The sequence below is a fragment of the Dendrobates tinctorius genome, unplaced genomic scaffold (genome assembly GCF_039654945.1).
Source record: "Dendrobates tinctorius isolate UK_male_01 unplaced genomic scaffold, ASM3965494v1 ptg000152l, whole genome shotgun sequence".
Lineage (NCBI taxonomy): Eukaryota > Metazoa > Chordata > Amphibia > Anura > Dendrobatidae > Dendrobates > Dendrobates tinctorius.
The window spans coordinates 4165217-4183668 of NW_027361819.1; the positions used below are offsets into that span (position 1 = coordinate 4165217).

At 45.3% G+C, this 18452-nt stretch overlaps 2 protein-coding genes across 4 annotated transcripts in view; one reads left to right on the forward strand and one right to left on the reverse strand.

Annotated features, from left to right (window-relative positions):
* LOC141050785 (NACHT, LRR and PYD domains-containing protein 1b allele 3-like) lies at window positions 1–15320 on the forward strand. Its single transcript, XM_073547438.1, has 9 exons — window positions 1–73; window positions 3882–3987; window positions 5131–5183; window positions 5904–6136; window positions 6936–7222; window positions 8580–8705; window positions 8853–9000; window positions 9504–9542; window positions 9875–15320. The coding sequence occupies exons 2-9, from the start codon at window positions 3898–3900 to the stop codon at window positions 10141–10143; spliced, it is 1245 nt and encodes a 414-aa protein (XP_073403539.1). The 5' UTR covers window positions 1–73; window positions 3882–3897; the 3' UTR covers window positions 10144–15320.
* Window positions 15309–18452, reverse strand: part of LOC141050786 (apoptosis-associated speck-like protein containing a CARD) — a 23013-nt gene continuing 19869 nt past the window's right edge. For all 3 annotated transcript variants that reach the window (XM_073547440.1, XM_073547439.1, XM_073547441.1), the window contains one exon: window positions 15309–17901. In XM_073547440.1, coding sequence (XP_073403541.1) covers window positions 17639–17901 — 263 coding nt within the window. In that variant the 3' untranslated portion in view covers window positions 15309–17638. The remainder of the gene's footprint in view (window positions 17902–18452) is intronic.

Sequence of the window (18452 nt, forward strand, 5' to 3'; positions counted from 1 at the left end):
GGTACGTGGCTCTCCTTTATGTGCATTTATACCCAAGCACTCACTCAACTGCTTCATTTTCTGGCTGGATCCAGTAAGTATAATTTTATTTTTTTCCAGGAAGGGTCTTATAATCTCTTACCTCTACTCATCTGCTCTTTGGTGTTATTTTATATCTTTTTGTCCCTTTTTTACTGTCTTTCTACCATTTAGGAATATGGGGCATTATTTGTTACCTTTTATGTGGTCTCATTGACTGTTCCCTGGAGGTCCTGTGGTGGGTGGTCTCATTGACTGTTCCCTGGAGGTCCTGTGGTGGGTGGTCTCATTGACTGTTCCCTGGAGGTCCTGTGGTGGGTGGTCTCATTGACTGTTCCCTGGAGGTCCTGTGGTGGGTGGTCTCATTGACTGTTCCCTGGAGGTCCTGTGGTGGGTGGTCTCATTGACTGTTCCCTGGAGGTCCTGTGGTGGGTGGTTTCATTGACTGTTCCCTGGAGGTCTTGTGGTGGGTGGTCTCATTGACTGTTCCCTGGAGGTCCTGTGGTGGGTGGTTTCATTGACTGTTCCCTGGAGGTCTTGTGGTGGGTGGTCTCATTGACTGTTCCCTGGAGGTCCTGTGGTGGCCTCCCGGCATGGAGGAGTCTTGGCAGCATAATGTAGTAGGACTATGGAAAAGTCGCTTGTCTGTGTTCTCAGATCCTCTAATAATAATCTCTTCTAAGCTGTGATCTCTCCTTATGATGTTACTTCTAGTCCTTTTAGTATGCACTGGGCTGATATTTACTGGTGGGACCCCCTTGCCCCAGCCCAGCTGGGCTCCTACATCCTTACATTTATACATTTGCTATTTTACATGTATATTAGAGGGTATCTACCATCTGGTTCTTTCCTGGACCCCTTCATGTCGTGTACAGAGGTGTCGCCTATATATTGTGTAATCTTTCCAGTCTCTTCTATTTCCTGGTTGGGAGCTGAGATCCAAGTGTTAATGTCCCTGCGGTGCTCTGGAGGGTACAGTTGTGGCCAAAAGTATTGACACCCCTGCAATTCTGTCAGATAATACTCAGTTTCTTCCTGAAAATGATTGCAAACACAAATTCTTTGGTATTATTATCTTCATTTAATTTGTCTTAAATGAAAAAACACAAAAGAGAATGAAGCAAAAAGCAAAACATTGATCATTTCACACAAAACTCCAAAAATGGGCCAGACAAAAGTATTGGCACCCTCGGCCTAATACTTGGTTGCACAACCTTTAGCCAAAATAACTGCGACCAACCGCTTCCGGTAACCATCAATGAGATTCTTACGATGCTCTGCTGGAATTTTAGACCATTCTTCTTTGGCAAACTGCTCCAGGTCCCTGATATTTGAAGGGTGCCTTCTCCAAACTGCCATTTTTAGATCTCTCCACAGGTGTTCTATGGGATTCAGGTCTGGACTCATTGCTGGCCACCTTAGAAGTCTCCAGTGCTTTCTCTCAAACCATTTTCTAGTGCTTTTTGAAGTGTGTTTTGGGTCATTGTCCTGCTGGAAGACCCATGACCTCTGAGGGAGACCCAGCTTTCTCACACTGGACCCTACATTATGCTGCAAAATTTGTTGGTAGTCTTCAGACTTCATAATGCCATACACATAGTCAAGCAGTCCAGTGCCAGAGGCAGCAAAGCAACCCCAAAATATCAGGGAACCTCCGCCATGATTGACTGTAGGGACCGTGTTCTTTTCTTTGAATGCCTCTTTTTTCTCCTGTAAACTCTATGTTGATGCCTTTGCCCAAAAAGCTCTACTTTTCTCTTATCTGACCAGAGAACATTCTTCCAAAACGTTTTAGGCTTTTTCAGGTAGGTTGTGGCAAACTCCAGCCTGGCTTTTTTATGTCTCGGGGTAAGAAGTGGGGTCTTCCTGGGTCTCCTACCATACAGTCCCTTTTCATTCAGACGCCGACGGATAGTACGGGTTGACACTGTTGTACCCTCGGACTGCAGGGCAGCTTGAACTTGTTTGGATGTTAGTCGAGGTTCTTTATCCGACAACCGCACAATCTTGCGTTGAAATCTCTTGTCAATTTTTCTCTTCCGTCCACATCTAGGGAGGTTAGCAACAGTGCCATGGGCTTTACACTTCTTGCTGACACTGCGCACGGTAGACACAGGAACATTCAGGTCTTTGGAGATGGACTTGTAGCCTTGAGATTGCTCATGCTTCCTCACAATTTGGTTTCTCAAGTCCTCAGACAGTTCTTTGGTCTTCTTTCTTTTCTCCATGCTCAATGTGGTACACACAAGGACACAGGACAGAGGTTGAGTCAACTTTAATCCATGTCACCTGGCTGCAAGTGTGATTTAGTTATTGCCAACACCTGTTAGGTGCCACAGGTAAGTTACAGGTGCTGCTAATTACACAATTAGAGAAGCATCACATGATTTTTCGAACAGTGCCAATACTTTTGTCCACCCTCTTTGTTATGTTTGGTGTGGAATTATATCCAATTTAGCTTTAGGACAATTCTTTTTGTGTTTTTTCATTTAAGACAAATTAAATGAAGATAATAATAACAAAGAATTTGTGTTTGCAATAATTTTCAGGAAGAAGCTGAGTATTATCTGACAGAATTGCAGGGGTGTCAATACTTTTGGCCACAACTGTATATCTATCCTCAATTTATCTGCTTTATTAATGTCAGCTTTTCAACAATTTTCTCTCTAATAAAATGCGACCACAGTGGGGCCCCAATACAGCCAGCCATTGACCATAGTGGTCATATGTCACAGTGCCGTTACTGGGATCTAAGGGGTAAGGGTTCTCCTCGTGGAGAGTGACATGCCAGTATGAGGAGACTTAAACGCCTTGCACGCTCCTCTGGGAAATTTAATATGAAAATTATCTCTTCAGAGAGGAAGAGGACTCGAACTCTACAGCCGCCTATTGGAAGCAGCGATCCTAAAAGTCAGTGTCGACCCTTTACGAGCCTTGCAATATGAATGAGGATAAAAGCCAGATCAGAATGGTTATTTGCAGACACGGGGTGTTGGAGTATTGTCCGCCATGTGCGTCTTTTCAAAGCTTTTATGACACTTTTTTGGCATAAAACCTTTGATGAATTGGCTCCGCCATCTCTAAAGTCAGACCTAATGCAGCATAGCCAACTAACACGTCAAAAATTCTCGTCACCACGGATGGGGATTCTTTACTGTAAGAGCAGTTTATCTGTGCAGATGACATCTCTGCAGGTGGGACCGTTGATTCCGGGATTTTTTCTGTCGTATTTGTTGTCACAAACATATTATTCCTCTAAAAATGATTAAAGTAAAGACATGGTAACACATGTAAAAAACATGGTGGACTTCATTATTCAAAAAGTGTAAAAACTTTCCCACTGCGACAAGGTAGAGCCAGTCTGGATGGTCCCTAACGCTACTGACTCCCCTTGCTATACGCTGGCCCATATATTTGATGTTACTTTAGCTTTTTGCACCCAGTATATTTGGGGGGTTGTGACCCTCCCTTCAGACTGGGTACCTTTATACCCACCTTTTCCATGGGCAGGTCTCATTACAGTCAGGCACTGGTCCTGCTCTGCCCCCCTTCTATTTTGAGACCCGGTGGGCACATAGCGAGGTGAGTCCCCAGAGTTAGGGACCATCCTGATTGGGGTCACCTTGTCGCAGTGGGATGGTTTTACACTTCTTTGATAACTATCTACCCTATGGGGTTTTTTTTTACATGTGTTACCATTTATTTTCTTACTCCAGTGCTTACTCCCAGGTTTTGTGTGATGTATAGTCAATGATGATCCTCCTCGGTGATGTCAGCGAGTGATAAACCTGAAGTGCAAAGTCAAAACTAAACAATTTAGGTAACTGATGTTAGCGAGAATTTTAATATTTTCTGGTTTGCAGATTTTGTTGTCACGTTATGAAAGAGACGTACCAAGAAACAACAGTCAGCACATCGTCAACCAAGCTCATTGCTGGACAGAAGATGGCAGCCGGACCCCCCGTAAAGGTAAAGAAATGCTCGATAAACGTCACTTACTTGAGTGATTTCTACCTAATCCATAGTGACGCACACTGAAGGGCCACGAGAGGTGGTGAGTTCTCCATCAATGGAAGTCTTCACACAGAGGCTGGACAGACATCTGTCTGGCATGATTTAGTGACTCCTGCTTTGAGCAGGGGGTTGGACCAGATGGCCCAGGAGGTCCTTCCAACTCTACCATTCTATGATTCTATGATCAGGCCTGCAGTATGTCACGGTGTGTCAATGATGGAAAAGACTGGATGTCGTATAAAGTTCCCACTACGGTCTGGAAGTGAACATTGAGGCAGTGCCCCTCGGTACTTATCTACGTGATCCTTATAAATGGACAGGTCTTACCTTTCCTTGCAACCAGAAAAAAAATGTAAAACCTGTCCATTTATAATGACCACGGACAAGATAAAGATCTCCAACTCACATCAGGACTACAAGATCCCAGGTACTTTCAGCTGCATCACATCTAATGGGGTGTACTTAATTATTTGTACTAAATGTCCAACTTGGGGTCTGTATGTGGGGGAATCGGACAAAAGCTGAGAACAAGGATGAATTCTCATCGCCACACAATAAGAGAAAAAAGAATGGATCTCCCTGTGGCAAAACATTTTTGTATCCCTGGTCATAGCACCATGGACATGAAGTTACTGGTATTAAAAGGGAAATTGAAATCTCAGAGAGACAGGAGAGTCTGGGAGTATAAACTTTTGACAACCTTTGACACACTCAATGCAGGAATGAATATGTCGCGTGGATTTATGTCTTTTTACATTAATTAAGGAATTTGCTCTTCAGACCTTCTGGGAGCATCACACAACACAGAACCAGACCCCAATCAGAGGACAATAAAACTTTCAGATTCCTTATCTATGAACTGTTCTAAAATTTATGGCCAGGTATCCACAGTTCAGCCTGGTGCATGGTTCGGCTACACCGCCATTATATCTCATCTTACATTGTGCCCCGGAGGAAAACTACTGATGACTCATGTGTGGTTCCATCATCAGTGTGTGACTGGTGACAGGGACATCGCCAAGCTCCAACCATAGGACATATTGTATTATTGATGCAACTTCATATACTGTATTTTTGATATTTTCTTTTCTGATTTAGGTCACTGAACTTTCTGGTTTAGCAGCACAAGTCATTGGTCACAACAGATACAGGTAAAAAATGCCACAACCTGAAAAGATTTCAGTTTGTTTCTCAATGGATTTGTACAGAGACCCTGATACCAGTGATGTATCACTTGGCTTACTGGGTGCTACAGTTGTGATAGAAGCAGTTTTCTCTGATGGAGATGACGCAGAGCTTGAAATGCTGAGCTGTGTGTAACCCCTCGCACACCACTGATTGGCCGCATTCTCTGAGTAACTCCACCGACACGCACCACTGGCCGCTTTCTCTGAATAGCTCCGCCCACACTACTGATTGGCAGCTTTCTCTGAATAACTCCGCCTACACCCCTGATTGGCAGCTTTCTGTGTACACTGTGGAGTAATAGAAAACTGCTAATCAGTGGTGCGGGCGTGGTTGGACCAGGAGGCAGGAGACACCTAGTCCTGTAGTGAGAATCTCCTGCTGATAAAACACTTATTTTATTGAAAATACAGCAGGCAGCCCAATAAGTGACACATCTCTGGAATCAGGATCTCTGCCCCTTGCTCTCAGATTACATGGCAAAAACCTGTTGACGGATTTCCCTGCAGTTTGGTATCATGATAGTGTTCAGTATATTTACCGTATGAGAACCTCGGACCCCGGCACAACCAGCGCTGCCGAAGCCTCGGCAGCCGCATTAATGTTTGAAAGATGACAGAACAGAATATTTAAAATCCTAACAGAGAATGACAACCTGAGGACTTATGGAAATTCCTTCTTTTAAGGATTGAATTGAACGTCGTTGCCGGTGTCAAGTCCATATTCTATTGCCAAGAAACTGGTATAAAGTTCGAGGTGGAGAACGAAACGATCTTGGAGTATTCACTGGAGTATGGGGATGAGTTCTTCAGCCTGATCCAGGGACACGGATATGAACTGCTGGGCCCCATATTCAACGTACAAGTCATTTCTGGCGACGTGTCGGCCGTTCACCTGCCACATTATGTATGTCTGGACGGTAAGCGGCACAAACCCTTCATTCCTGTTGTTTGATCTGTGGAGGAAACGCCATTGTCAGAACTAAATCAGCCTTTCTTCAGCGCTGCCCCCGCTGCTGCCCGTCAGCCTTTCTTCAGCGCTGCCTCCGCTGCTGCCCGTCAGCCTTTCTTCAGCGCTGCCTCCGCTGCTGCCCGTCAGCCTTCAGTGCTGCCCCCGCTGCTGCCCATCAGCCTTTCTTCAGCGCTGCCTCCGCTGCGGCCCGTCAGCCTTTCATCAGTGTTGCCTCCGCTGCTGCCCGTCATCCTTTCTTCAGTGCTGCCTCCGCTGCTGCCCGTCAGCCTTTCATCAGTGTTGCCTCCGCTGCTGCCCTTCAGCCTTCAGCGCTGCCTCCGCTGCTGCCCGTCAGCCTTTCTTCAGCGCTGCCTCCACTGCTGCCTGTCAGCCTTTCTTCAGCGCTGCCTTCGCTGCTGCCCGTCAGCCTTTCTTCAGCGCTGCCTCCGCTGCTGCCCGTCAGCCTTTCTTCAGCGATGCCTCTGCTGCTGCCCGTCAGCCTTTCTTCAGCGCTGCCTTCGCTGCTGCCCGTCATCCTTTCTTCAGCGCTGCCTCCGCTGCTGCCCGTTGGCCTTTGTTGCCATCTACAGCATGTGACTGCTGCAGCCAATCACTGCTGGGCCTGACCGCCGAGCCCATGAATGTTACAGCGTCTTGCAGTAACGTCTGCGCGTCTCTATCTTTAGTTGCGGCCAGCGGCTCCGCCTGCGCTGATCTTCTCTCGCGCTGCCTTGATGCAATTATTAATTCTCCTTTCTTATTTACAGGTTTTAGAGACAAAGCAATGATTAAAATTGGTCACTTAAAAGGCGGTAACGTTTCCCTGAGAATCCCAAGTAGGATTGACCCTTGCTGTGTTGTCCTGGAGCATCCCTCCTTCTCCTGCGTTGCTCCGATCGGGGAATATGTGACATCTATTTGGAGGAGAAAGAGGCCGTACCCATTTAATGGGAAGATTGTGTTATACGCCCGGGTGCTCTGTGCCGACAACGATAAACTAAAGGAGTTCAGGATCCACCTCTACCTGATTCCCGCCGACAGACACAGATTGGAGGTAACATCATTGCTCGGAGCATCACTGTGTAATATGGCAGAAAGCCGCTAATAACCGGGAGGTTACACTGTCCCATCAGAACGTAATGAAGCGTCTATGGAAACCCTCTGCCAACAGTTCCAGTGTGCCAATGATTACACAGGACTATTAAGGTCTCCAATATATCTATCTTCACAACTGGGCAAACTGCATTGCCCCAAGTTTGATAACCTGCTTCTGCAGACCACTCGTTCCCTTAATAACTTTGGTCGCTCTTCTCTGCACCCGCTCCAGTTCAGCTCTGTACTTCTTGTACACCAGGGACCAAAATGGTACCCATTATTCCAAGTGGGTCCACACTAGTGACTTGTGTAGAGGCAAAACCATGTTCTTGTCATGAGCGTTGATGCCTCTTTGAATGCATCCCATTATTTTATTAGTCTTGGCAGCAGCTGCCTGACGCTGATCACTAAACCTGAGCTTGCCGTCCACCCAAGTCTTTCACAATTTCCTACACAATTATACATTTTATATTTTCTACCTTACCATAATCTACATTACACTTATTTATTTATTTTACTCACTTATAAGCGCTTTACATACAGTATTGACACTGTCCCCATTGGGGCTCACAATCTAAATTCCCTATCAGTATGTCTTTAGAGTGTGGGAGGAAACCAAGCTCCTTGCAGATATTGTCCTTGGTGGGCTTTGAACCCAGGACCACAGAGCTGCAGTGCTGCCTTCAGTTGACATTTTTCAGCTTATATTAATCCTTCTGTAACATTAAATTGTCCTCCTCTGTGTTGATTACCCTGCAGAGTTTAGTATCTTCTGCAAATATTGTAATTCTACTCTGTATGTCTCCTACAAGATCATTTAATAAATATATAAAAAAGAAGAGGTCCCAATACTGACCCCTGTGGTACCCAATACTGACCCCTGTGATACTCCACTGTTACTGGTGACCTGATCCTAGTGAGTTCCACTAATGACCACCCTATGTTTCCTATCACTGAGCCAGTTGTTAAACCAGTTACACACACTTTCCACTAGTCTTACCAGCCTAATTTTATGCACCTACCTTTTATGTGGCACTGTATCAAATGCCTTTGAAAAGTCCATATAGACAACATCCACTGCTCTTCCCTGGTCCAGTCTGGAACGTACCTCCTCTTAGAAGCCGATCAGATGAGTCTGACGGGACCCATCCCTCATAAACCTGTGCTGATGCTGAGTCTTAGTCAGGTACTCCAGGACAGCGTCTCTCAGGATTTTACCCGCAGTAGAGGTTATATTTACCGGCTATAATTTCCATTTCACTCTGTATTTCTGCCATGTTGTTGGTCTGAACTTCTTTTTTTTTTTTTATTCCCAGACACTGGATGACTTGAAGGAACATCAGGGGTTTAAGAACATTAATAAACCCGGAGCAATCAATAATGTGCTCACCAAAACCAACTACATCATCAGCGGGAAGCCAGCCTCTAATATCTGGCCTAAGGTAGTAGTATCAGGGTCGCGGGACGCAGCAGACGTTATGTGCAGATGATCTAAAACAGAAGTTTTCCAACTGCATAAATGTGTATATTTTTTTCTGTCGATGCCCCTGTGGCTCAGAATAACTCGAGTCTCGTCCTGTTTCTCGTAGATCTTGCAGTTCACGATTCATAAAGAAATAGAAGACTACCCCTTCAGTGAAATCAATATCTCCCACAGCGCGGAGGAGATTTCTTTGAACGTGAAGACAGATAAGAGTCTGGACTCAGAGCTATTGTGGAAGGGACTTCTGACTAGAGGTATGGCGGCTTTATCTACAGCATGTATTACGGTACGGGCCGTGTGTGCGCAGGGCGAGCTCATCACATCAGGTTCCTTCTCGTCCTGCGATGTCCAATATCACAGAGGAGGAGGAGGTGAGCTGTGACATCATCTATTGTGAATGGTGGATCCTGTATTATCAGCTTTATATACAGGTGTTATCAGTCATTAAACAGGAAAAGGAGGAGGTGAGCTGTATATAGAGGTGTTATCAGTAGAGATGAGCGACTTTGCCTTTTTTCGGGTCGAGTCGGGTTTCATGAAACCCGACTTTCTTAAAAGTCGAGTCGAACGAAATCGGCCGACTATCGTGAAAAGTCGAAGGTCCGACTGAAACACGAAACCCAATGCAAGTCAATGGGGAAGCAAAGTCGGCAGGGAGTGGAGGACAGGAAACACACCTACATGCCTGACCACTTTTTTTAAAGTGCGCAAAATCAGATTTCAGCTCCTGTTCACACCAATGTATGTTTCTTCACAGCAGATATTGAAGAACTGTCAGGAGAAGCCGCCCAGAGAGGTAACGCTGTTATATCCTCATGTTGCTGTCACTCGTTTCCCTTTATCTAGAGTCCTACATTATTATCACAACTCACCCAAAATAAGTTATCGCCTCCTCGAAGCGGGAGTGATGTGGGTTCTGAATAAGGCAAATGTACAGAAATGGTTGCTGTACAGCAGACTGCTCCTCCAGGGTGCACAGACTTGGTTAAGACCCTCCCACTACCCAGCAGGAGACCTGAGAAGCAGGTACAAGAAGCCACATACCTCCAGTAAAGAGCGCAGGGAGGTGTAAGTGACATCTGTGGGATGGTTGATGTTACATCTGTTATATTCTGATATTTGCTGCAGATTCGGCAGAACATTTCATCGATAAACATCGTACAGACCTAATACAGAAGGTGAAACATATCGAGCCCGTCCTGGACGAGCTCAGAAAGCAGAATCTTCTGTCAGAAGAAGCTTGCAGTATTGTGACGAGTAAGAAAACGTCTCAGGAGAAGATGAGGGAGATCTTCATGTCTGTAGACGGCTGGAGCTGGAGAGACAAAGACAAGTTCTACCAGGCTGTGAAGCTGCACAATAAACCCACCATCAAGGAGATTGGGAGGGAGAAGTGAGACCACGGAGAACATCGGACTTATGGCCACAGACACACTGCTCCATGGTGGGGCGGTCATCTGTCGCTTGTTTGTCAGCGGTAAAAAATAATAATAATAATCAGCCAAGTTACTTTTTATTCATTTGATATTACAGACAGTGATTATGATATATAAATATATCCAACATGTCCAATAACGAACGTCCATCAGGCAAATCATCTTTAAGGGAACCTGTGATCCGGATTGTGTCCGGTAACCTACAGACAGTGTCAGGTCGGCGCCGTTATACTGATTACAATGATACCTGGGGATGAAATCTGTCTTGTGGTTGTTGTGGAATCTTTATTCTCAGTTTTGTGTTAATGATATGCTCATGCTCTGGGGCGGGGCTGTGAGGTGGTCTATGGGGGGGTCTTCATGTGATGCTCTGATTATATATTCATAATGCAGACTGCTGACAGGTGACTTATCCCTCATTGACCTGCCCCCTAGTTTACATAATGAATATCTGTATATATTATTATTATTTATTTATAGAGCGCCATTAGTTCCATGGTGCTGTACATGAGAAGGGGGGTTACATACAAAGTTATTGATATTGTTAACAGTAAACAAATTTACAATGACAGACTGGTACAGAGGGGAGGGGACCCTGTCCTTGTGGACTTACATTCTACGGGATAGTGGGGAAGAGACAGAAGGTCGGAGGTGCAGCAGCTCTGGTGGTGATGAGGGGCGGCTCAGGCGGTGGTGAGGCGGCAGAATGGTCATTGCAGGCTGTAAGCTTTCCTGTAGAGATGGGTTTTCAGGTTCTGTTTGAAGGATCCGAGGGTGGTGGATAATCGGACGTGTTGAGGCATGGCATTCCAGAGGATAGGGGATATTCGGGAGAAATTTTGGAGGCGGTTGTGTGAGGAACGAAAAAGGAGATTACGTGAGGGAAGATATTGGGAGATTAGTTCAGAGATATAGGGAGGGGACAGGTTGTGGATGGCTTTGTGGGTCAGTGTTAGAAGTTTGAACTGGATTCGTTGGTGAATTGGGAGCCAATGGAGGGATTTGCAGAGATGCAGAGAGGGGGGAGACAGGGGAGTAGCGAGGAGAGAGGTGGATTAGTCGGGCAGCAGAATTGAGGACAGACTGGAGTGGTGCAAGAGAGTTAGCAGGGAGGCCACAGAGGAGGAGAGTGTTGCAGTAGTCAAGGCGGGAGATGATGAGAGCATGTACAAGAGTTTTAGTAGATTAAAGACTGAGGAAGGGACGGATTCTGGAAATATTTTTGAGTTGGAGGTGGCAAGAGATTGGACGTGTGGTTTGAAAGACAGGGCAGAGTCGAGAGTTACTCCGAGGCAGCAGATTTCAGGTGCGGGAGAGAGCGTGATGCCATTTACCATAATAGATAGATCGGGTAGGGAAGATACGTGAGATGGAGGAAAGATAATGAGTTCATTTTTGTCTACGTTGAGTTTTAGGAAGCGAGAGGTGAAAAATGAGGATATGGCTGATAGATACTCCGGGTTTAAGGATTTCCTAAATTTTATAAGGTCCAATGAACCTTGGTGTAATGATACTGTATGATATGACATAAGATTCCCTGAGTATTACACTGCAGATGAGATTTTTATCTGTCAGCAGCTGCGACCCCCCCTTCTGCCCCCACAGCTCACACACATTGCAGCTCTGTGCCTGCATCTGTAACAGGACACCAGACACTTCCTGCGCCAACCTTCCCCCTCCCCAGCTAAGAAATGTTAACAGTGGAAAGACTTTCCTTTGTCTGAAGAAACATGTGGCCTCATTGATATATATGGGAGATAGTAAAATGGGCATAGCTCAGACTCCGTTCATGATACAAAAATTAAATGGACATTTCTGCGATGTGCTCCGATCCGGCTTCACCACGGTGGCTCCAGCCAAGTTCCAGCCCCGACAGAACCAGAGAAACGGAGTTCTTCTATCCAGAGTGGAATAAACAGCTGGTGCCTGGTGTCATTACAAAGCTAACTTCAATACAAGATGAATGATGGTTCTGCCGATACTCCGCTAGGTTCTCAAGCCCAGATATGGTGGTAATAAGCTTTCCGGACCCACATCTGTACTTTGAGCAGGAGGAGGACCTTCACCAGCCAGCCCCTTTAGTGAGGTCACAAACCCTAAGATATAAGGTATTCCTTCCCTAAAATTCAGCCATTCCTGCCAGAGATCTCATGCCAAGAGGTTCTCAGATGAGTGGAGACGTTTGGCTCCGCCTCCTCCCCACATGGTTAGCCTAAGACCATCTAAGCACATGTAAGTGTTAATTTCTGTTTTTAAACCCGTTTATTTTATATTTGCATTGTACATATCTAATGTCTCAACTTTGTAACATCTTTTATCTCTGTAATTGCTGCCCGTCTTTTGGGGATAAATGATAACTTTATTAGTCTGTCTTCATGCTCTAAGATGAATTTAAGTGCCTTTAAGATAATTACGCTACTGAGTTGGGTTGGCTTTGAACCCCTCTATTAAGTTTATAAATTAATAAGAGAAAACTGGAGCTGGTGGCGGCGAAGTGTGGTCTGGGTCCCAGGTACTGCTGACTGTGGCGGAAAGGAATTTTATAAGCTAATTGGGTGGCTGCGGCCAGAGCGTTTATAATTCCCTCACTGTAGCGTGTCGGGTTGGCCAGACCTCATTGAAGCAGCCGGCCGGCGACCAATTATCCCAGGTGTAGTTCCCTGACCGACCCGAGGGCAAGGGGGGTGCAGGAGAGCCGCGAGTTCCAAAGTGGATCTGAAAAGTTTTCTGAAGTATTGCGGGCAGTGGTGGGACAATCATACTGAGGAAACTGCAGGCAGTTGGCGGCCGTGGCTCCTGCGCTGCAGCATAATCACATGTTTACTGTCCTATGACAGATTGTGACTGATGGCAAAAAAACTGATGTGTGAAAGGCCTGATCTATGTAAGAAGATCTGAGAATCGGGCGGCGTTCCTGTGCTTTCCGCTGTCGTCTCTTCTGATCTGTCCCCTCCGAAATGCTAAGAATGTGATGTGCAGGTTACTACATGTAATTGTTATAATTGTTCATTATTTTTTCTCATAATGTAAAGTTTGTTCATTCTGAACTCTTCCTGAGGTAAAACATTAGTATTGTTGTTTGTGATTATGAACTTGTTTTCTTTGCATTATTTGATGTCTGAAAACACTGGGGTTTTTTTTTTCAATTTTAACCATTTTTCTTTGTTAGAAAAAAAATTACACAATTTATTGCTTGAAAATTCGGAGACGTCAGAAGTTTATAGAATAAAAGAGCAATTTACACTCAAAAATATAAAGAGAAAAATCAGACAGACTGAACATTTGAAAGTGGTCTCTTTGCCAGAGCTGTATGTGAAAGGTATAAACTTGTCACCTCAAAAGTTGAGCGCTATGAACAATATCGATCGCATAGCCACCATGTTCAGTTTTCTTGTAATTTCATTATGAATCACGGATTACCCCATGTAAGCATAAAAAGCAAAATAGCCCCTAAAATTTTCATATCTCTGAAATGGTTCCACATTTTTTGTAACATTATGTTATTCACCGGGCTCAGCTTCTTTCTTCCAATATGGCTGTCTCCCTTTGTGCTAATCTGCACTGGGTTATATTGGTAGCCCACCATGCTCCTCTGATTACCTAATTTATGGCTGGCTCAGGCAGCTCCCCGTGAGTATTCAGGTAGTAGTGAATGCGTTTTCCAGTAGTCAAGCCGCACGTCCCATGTGGCTCTACACCGTCCATGTGTCTGATTATCTTCTCAGCTGCTTCAGAATGCTATGCTGCTCCTACCACCAACTCAGTCCTGTAAGTTTTGGTCCTTCCAGTCCACACCTTCCACTCCACTCAATCAAGATACCTGACCACTGACTCGTCTCTACTGTTCTATGTGCTGCCACACTCCTGCAGCAATCTGCCTGACTCATCGCTGCTATTCTTGTGTGCTAGCCACACTCCAGAAACAAGATGCCTGACTGCTAATTCAACTCTTAATTGTTGAAGAGGGTTATACGGCACTCCAGGTGAGAGGACAAGGTGCCCAAGTAGGGTTCCAATAATAGCAGAAACTTTCAGCCTGATTGCCTACTTAATGCTGCCATTCCTGTGTCCTATCTGCACTCCTGCATTAATGTGTATAACTAACGCTGCTACTCCTGTGTGCTACCTGCAGGAAGGTGCCTGATTGCCTGCACAACTCTGCTGTTCCTGTGCTTTACCTGCACTCCTGCCTTAAAGGTGTATAACTGCCTATTCAGCTCTGCTACTCCTGTGTGCTACCTGCAGGAAGGTGCCTGACTGCCTATTCAACTGTGCTATTCACTTGTGCTTTCTGCAACAAGGTGCCTGATTGCCTGCACAACTCTGCTATTCCTGTGCTTTACCTGCACTCCTGCCTTAGGGTGTAGAACTGCCTATTCAGCTCTGCTATTCCTGTGTGCTAGCTGCAGTTGCCTGACTGCCTATTCATCTCTGCTATTCCTGTGTGCTAGCTGCAGTTGCCTGACTGCCTATTCAGCTCTGCTATTCCTGTGTGCTAGCTGCAGTTGCCTGACTGCCTATTCATCTCTGCTATTCCTGTGTGCTAGCTGCAGTTGTCTGACTGCCTATTCATCTCTGCTATTCCTGTGTGCTAGCTGCAGTTGCCTGACTGCCTATTCAGCTCTGCTATTCCTGTTTGCTAGCTGCAGTTGCTTGACTGCCTATTCATCTCTGCTATTCCTGTTTGCTAGCTGCAGTTGCCTGACTGCCTATTCATCTCTGCTATTCCTGTGTGCTAGCTGCAGTTGTCTGACTGCCTATTCAGCTCTGCTATTCCTGTGTGCTAGCTGCAGTTGCCTGACTGCCTATTCAGCTCTGTTATTCCTGTGTGCTAGCTGCAGTTGCCTGACTGCCTATTCAGCTCTGCTATTCATGTTTGCTAGCTGCAGTTGCCTGACTGCCTATTCAGCTCTGCTATTCCTGTGTACTGTATGCACAAGGTCTGTTACTTCTGACACTTCCGACTTACCGTCCTGTATATCCAGCGCTATCGGTCTTCGGTTTTCCACGTACCGTCTAACTATGCCGCTCTCCTATATCACCACCTCCCGTCTATGCTGCTCACCGTGATTTATGGCTTTGTGTACCCACCCCACCAGGGAGCCCAAAGAACATTCATTCTGTGCCACACTGTATATTATCCTTTATTTCAATAACATGGCTACAAGAAACGAGAAAGAATATAGTTCTATTAAATATTGTGAGTTTTTAGCAGAGAAAACTTTCACAATTCCACCTCAGCACTTTCCTATGAGACACATACTAGTGTCTAATTTGCAGACTGTGAGCCCTCGCGGGCAGGGTCCTCTCTCCTCCTGGACCAGTCGTGACTTGTATCGCTTAAGATTAATGTACTTGTTTTTTTTATTATGTACACCCCTCCTCACATGTAAAGCGCCATGAAATAAATGGCGCTATGATAATAATAAATAATAATTTTGCCCTTGTTTTTTTCTTTTTTCTCACAATATCTTTCATTGTGGTACCCGGTGATTTAACGATTGTATTAAAAATCTGAATTGATGATGTTTGAAAATAATATAGGACCGAAGGCAACCAAATTATCGTCAATAAAGACAGTCTGGCTGCCAGACATGTAATATCGATACTTTGTGCAGAATTTTAGATATTTCTCTTTTCTTAATTAAGGGGACTGAATTTAGTTTTTCATAGTCCTTCATTACTTAATCAAGATAGTCAGAAGAGGTACAAAAACATCATAACAATCTGTTCACTATCTGAATTTGATTGCGCAGCTGTGGGGGAGTCCCAGACAGAAGATAAGCATGATTTATATACCCTCTCCACCTCTGCATGCACAGTAATGAATCTGCACTTATGTGTATAGATTAGGAAGCAGTAGCACTTACCCTGCTTCCATCTCTGGACCCAGTGAACATGTCATCACTAGATCCAGGGAGAGAGCAGGACCTGCTGGGTACTAGGAAATTTGGTAACTCTACTATGTAGCCTGGAGGCTGAATTCTACTGTAACGGGTTAATATTATATCCAGCCCTAGTTACAAGGAAGAACAGCAAAACAAAAAAATATATTGATTTTTCTTTATATTTTTTCCCTGATTTCAGTGCAAAAAAAAAAGGGAATATAAAGATGATGCCCCCTGTGTTGTGAAAGATGGAGGCAAAAATTATTTGAATATCTGATCAATGTCCCTAGTCAAGAAGGGGACTAAATGGCCTGGTCATGAACTGGTTAATTCAGGGGCGGCAAACTTTGGTCTGAAGAGTACAGGGTCTGTAAAAAGTTGTGAGGTTTTGGATTTGAATTTTTTATTAGGTATTTGTCATTAATCGCTTCTGATAGTTTCGAGCTATTAGTTCTTTCTACATCAGATGAGGGTCTGGTATAAAGACGACTCCCAGAATGCAGTTCCCCATATCAGTTATTGGAGACCGTTCAGACACGTAAGAATTGTCTGAAAAGTTTTATTTTCTTTTAGACACATCTCTATATATAAAAGTGAATGCATGTATGTGTGTGTATCACCAACCAATCACGAAGCATCAGAGTGGGACACCAACCAATCACGAAGCATCAGAGTGGGACACGGATGGAGAGCGGGGCTGCGGATGGATACAGCAGGACGGTGCATGGTGAGCAGGACAGTGGAGGGAGACAGCGGGGCTCTGGAGGAAGAGAGCAGGGCTGTGGAGGGAGAGAGCGGGAAAGCAGGTCTGTGGAGGAAGAGAGCCGGGCTGTGGAGGGAGAGAGCGGGAAAGCAGGGCTGTGATGGAAGAGAGCATAGCTGTGGAGGAAGAGAGCGGGGCTGTGGAGGGACAGCGGGACACGGATGTAGAGCGCAGCTGCGGAGGGATAGAACGGGAAGGCGGGTGGAGAGCGGGGCTGCGGAAGGAGAGAGCGTGATGTTGGGTGGAGAGCGAGGCTGTGGAAGGAGACAACGTGGGCGCCGGGCTCTTCAGCTAGTTTAAGGTATGAGACTTCAAGAAAGTCGTGAACATCCCGGATAATAGACCAAAGTATGAAAACTCTGAGATATAAGACAGTCTACATGACTGCAGCTACAAGACCCTGATCCCAGGAGCTAGCGCTCTAACATAAAATCCAGGCCCCTTCCATTAGACTTTAAAGAAATATTGTAGATTGAACTTATGCAGCTCAGACAATAAAATCCTCAATATACAGTAATTAAAGAGGGCGTCCACTTAGGCCCCAACAGATCTTATAGTAGTAAAAAAGCAAACAACAACGTTCTCACCCTCCCCCGGTCCAGCCACTGCTTTGGGTCTCTCATCGCTGCAGCCAAAGACTTGAGCAGTGGTGGCCGGCAGTTGGCGCTGCATCGGGGGAGGTTGAGTACTATATGTACTTGTTTTTTACTACTATGTGCTTTGTTAGCGTTCCCTTTAAATCTTTGCAGTAGTGTGAAATCCCTGATGCCTTCGGTCCACCTCTTCTGAACGCCGGACCTTGTCTTCATGTTCTTTCTAGACTTCTTAATAGCGGCCGATTATGATCTCTCAGAGAGCCCCAGAACTGATCCTTCTCGTCACTTCCCCAGGACGCAGCGTAGCTGAAGAGTTCCTGCATCTGCTCATAGCACGACCTCATCCGGCTCAGCCGGTCACGTTCTTCACATGACAGGAGACCATTCTTGAAGAGATCATTCAGGACCGGATTCACCAGAGTCACCCGTCCTATCAGAGCCTCACGATGTCGATCCACAAAATGCTCCTCATCTGTAATAAAGCATGAGATTTTCTGTCATTGACATCCTCACTTCATCCGATCTTTCTATCAGATGAAAGAAGGGAGCGGGAGAAATAAAGTAGAGAAAGAACTGAGACGTTAGATTAGGGGGTGATGTGATAAACTTGCCTAAATAAAATGTGATTTTAGGCCAGGCTTAAAACTGTTGATAATGGAAACCAACTGGATAATCTGGGGTAGTGCATTCTAGAGAACTGGTGCAGCATGAGAGAAGTCTTGGAGACAGGAGTGGAAGGTTTGGATTATGGAGATTCACAGGACTCTGGTCCAAGCTTCTGAAAATCTTGTTGGTTAGCTCTGGTCTTAAGCTTAATCTTATGGTAAAGGAAATTTTCTAACAGACGTAATTTTCTCCTTAGATGTTTTGTGCCACTGAAGAAAATGCATGTGCCAGGGGTGACGCAGAGCTTTCCGCCAAGGCAGAATGTGAGTGTCGTAGTATAAAGTTCTGAAGCTACATTGGAACAGGAGGGGGAAGAAATTGGTTTAATAATGGCTATAAATGCTGGGTGGTCGTAGT

What these genes read in the sequence shown, in the direction of transcription:
- LOC141050785 (XM_073547438.1), top strand. Translation starts at nt 3,898, where the DNA reads ATGAAAGAGACGTACCAAGAAACAACAGTCAGCACATCGTCAACCAAG. An exon ending in CAGCCGGACCCCCCGTAAAG is followed by an intron (nt 3,988 to 5,130) that starts GTAAAGAAATGC and finishes TTTCTGATTTAG; the next exon opens with GTCACTGAACTTTCTGGTTT. An exon ending in ACATTATGTATGTCTGGACG is followed by an intron (nt 6,137 to 6,935) that starts GTAAGCGGCACA and finishes TCTTATTTACAG; the next exon opens with GTTTTAGAGACAAAGCAATG.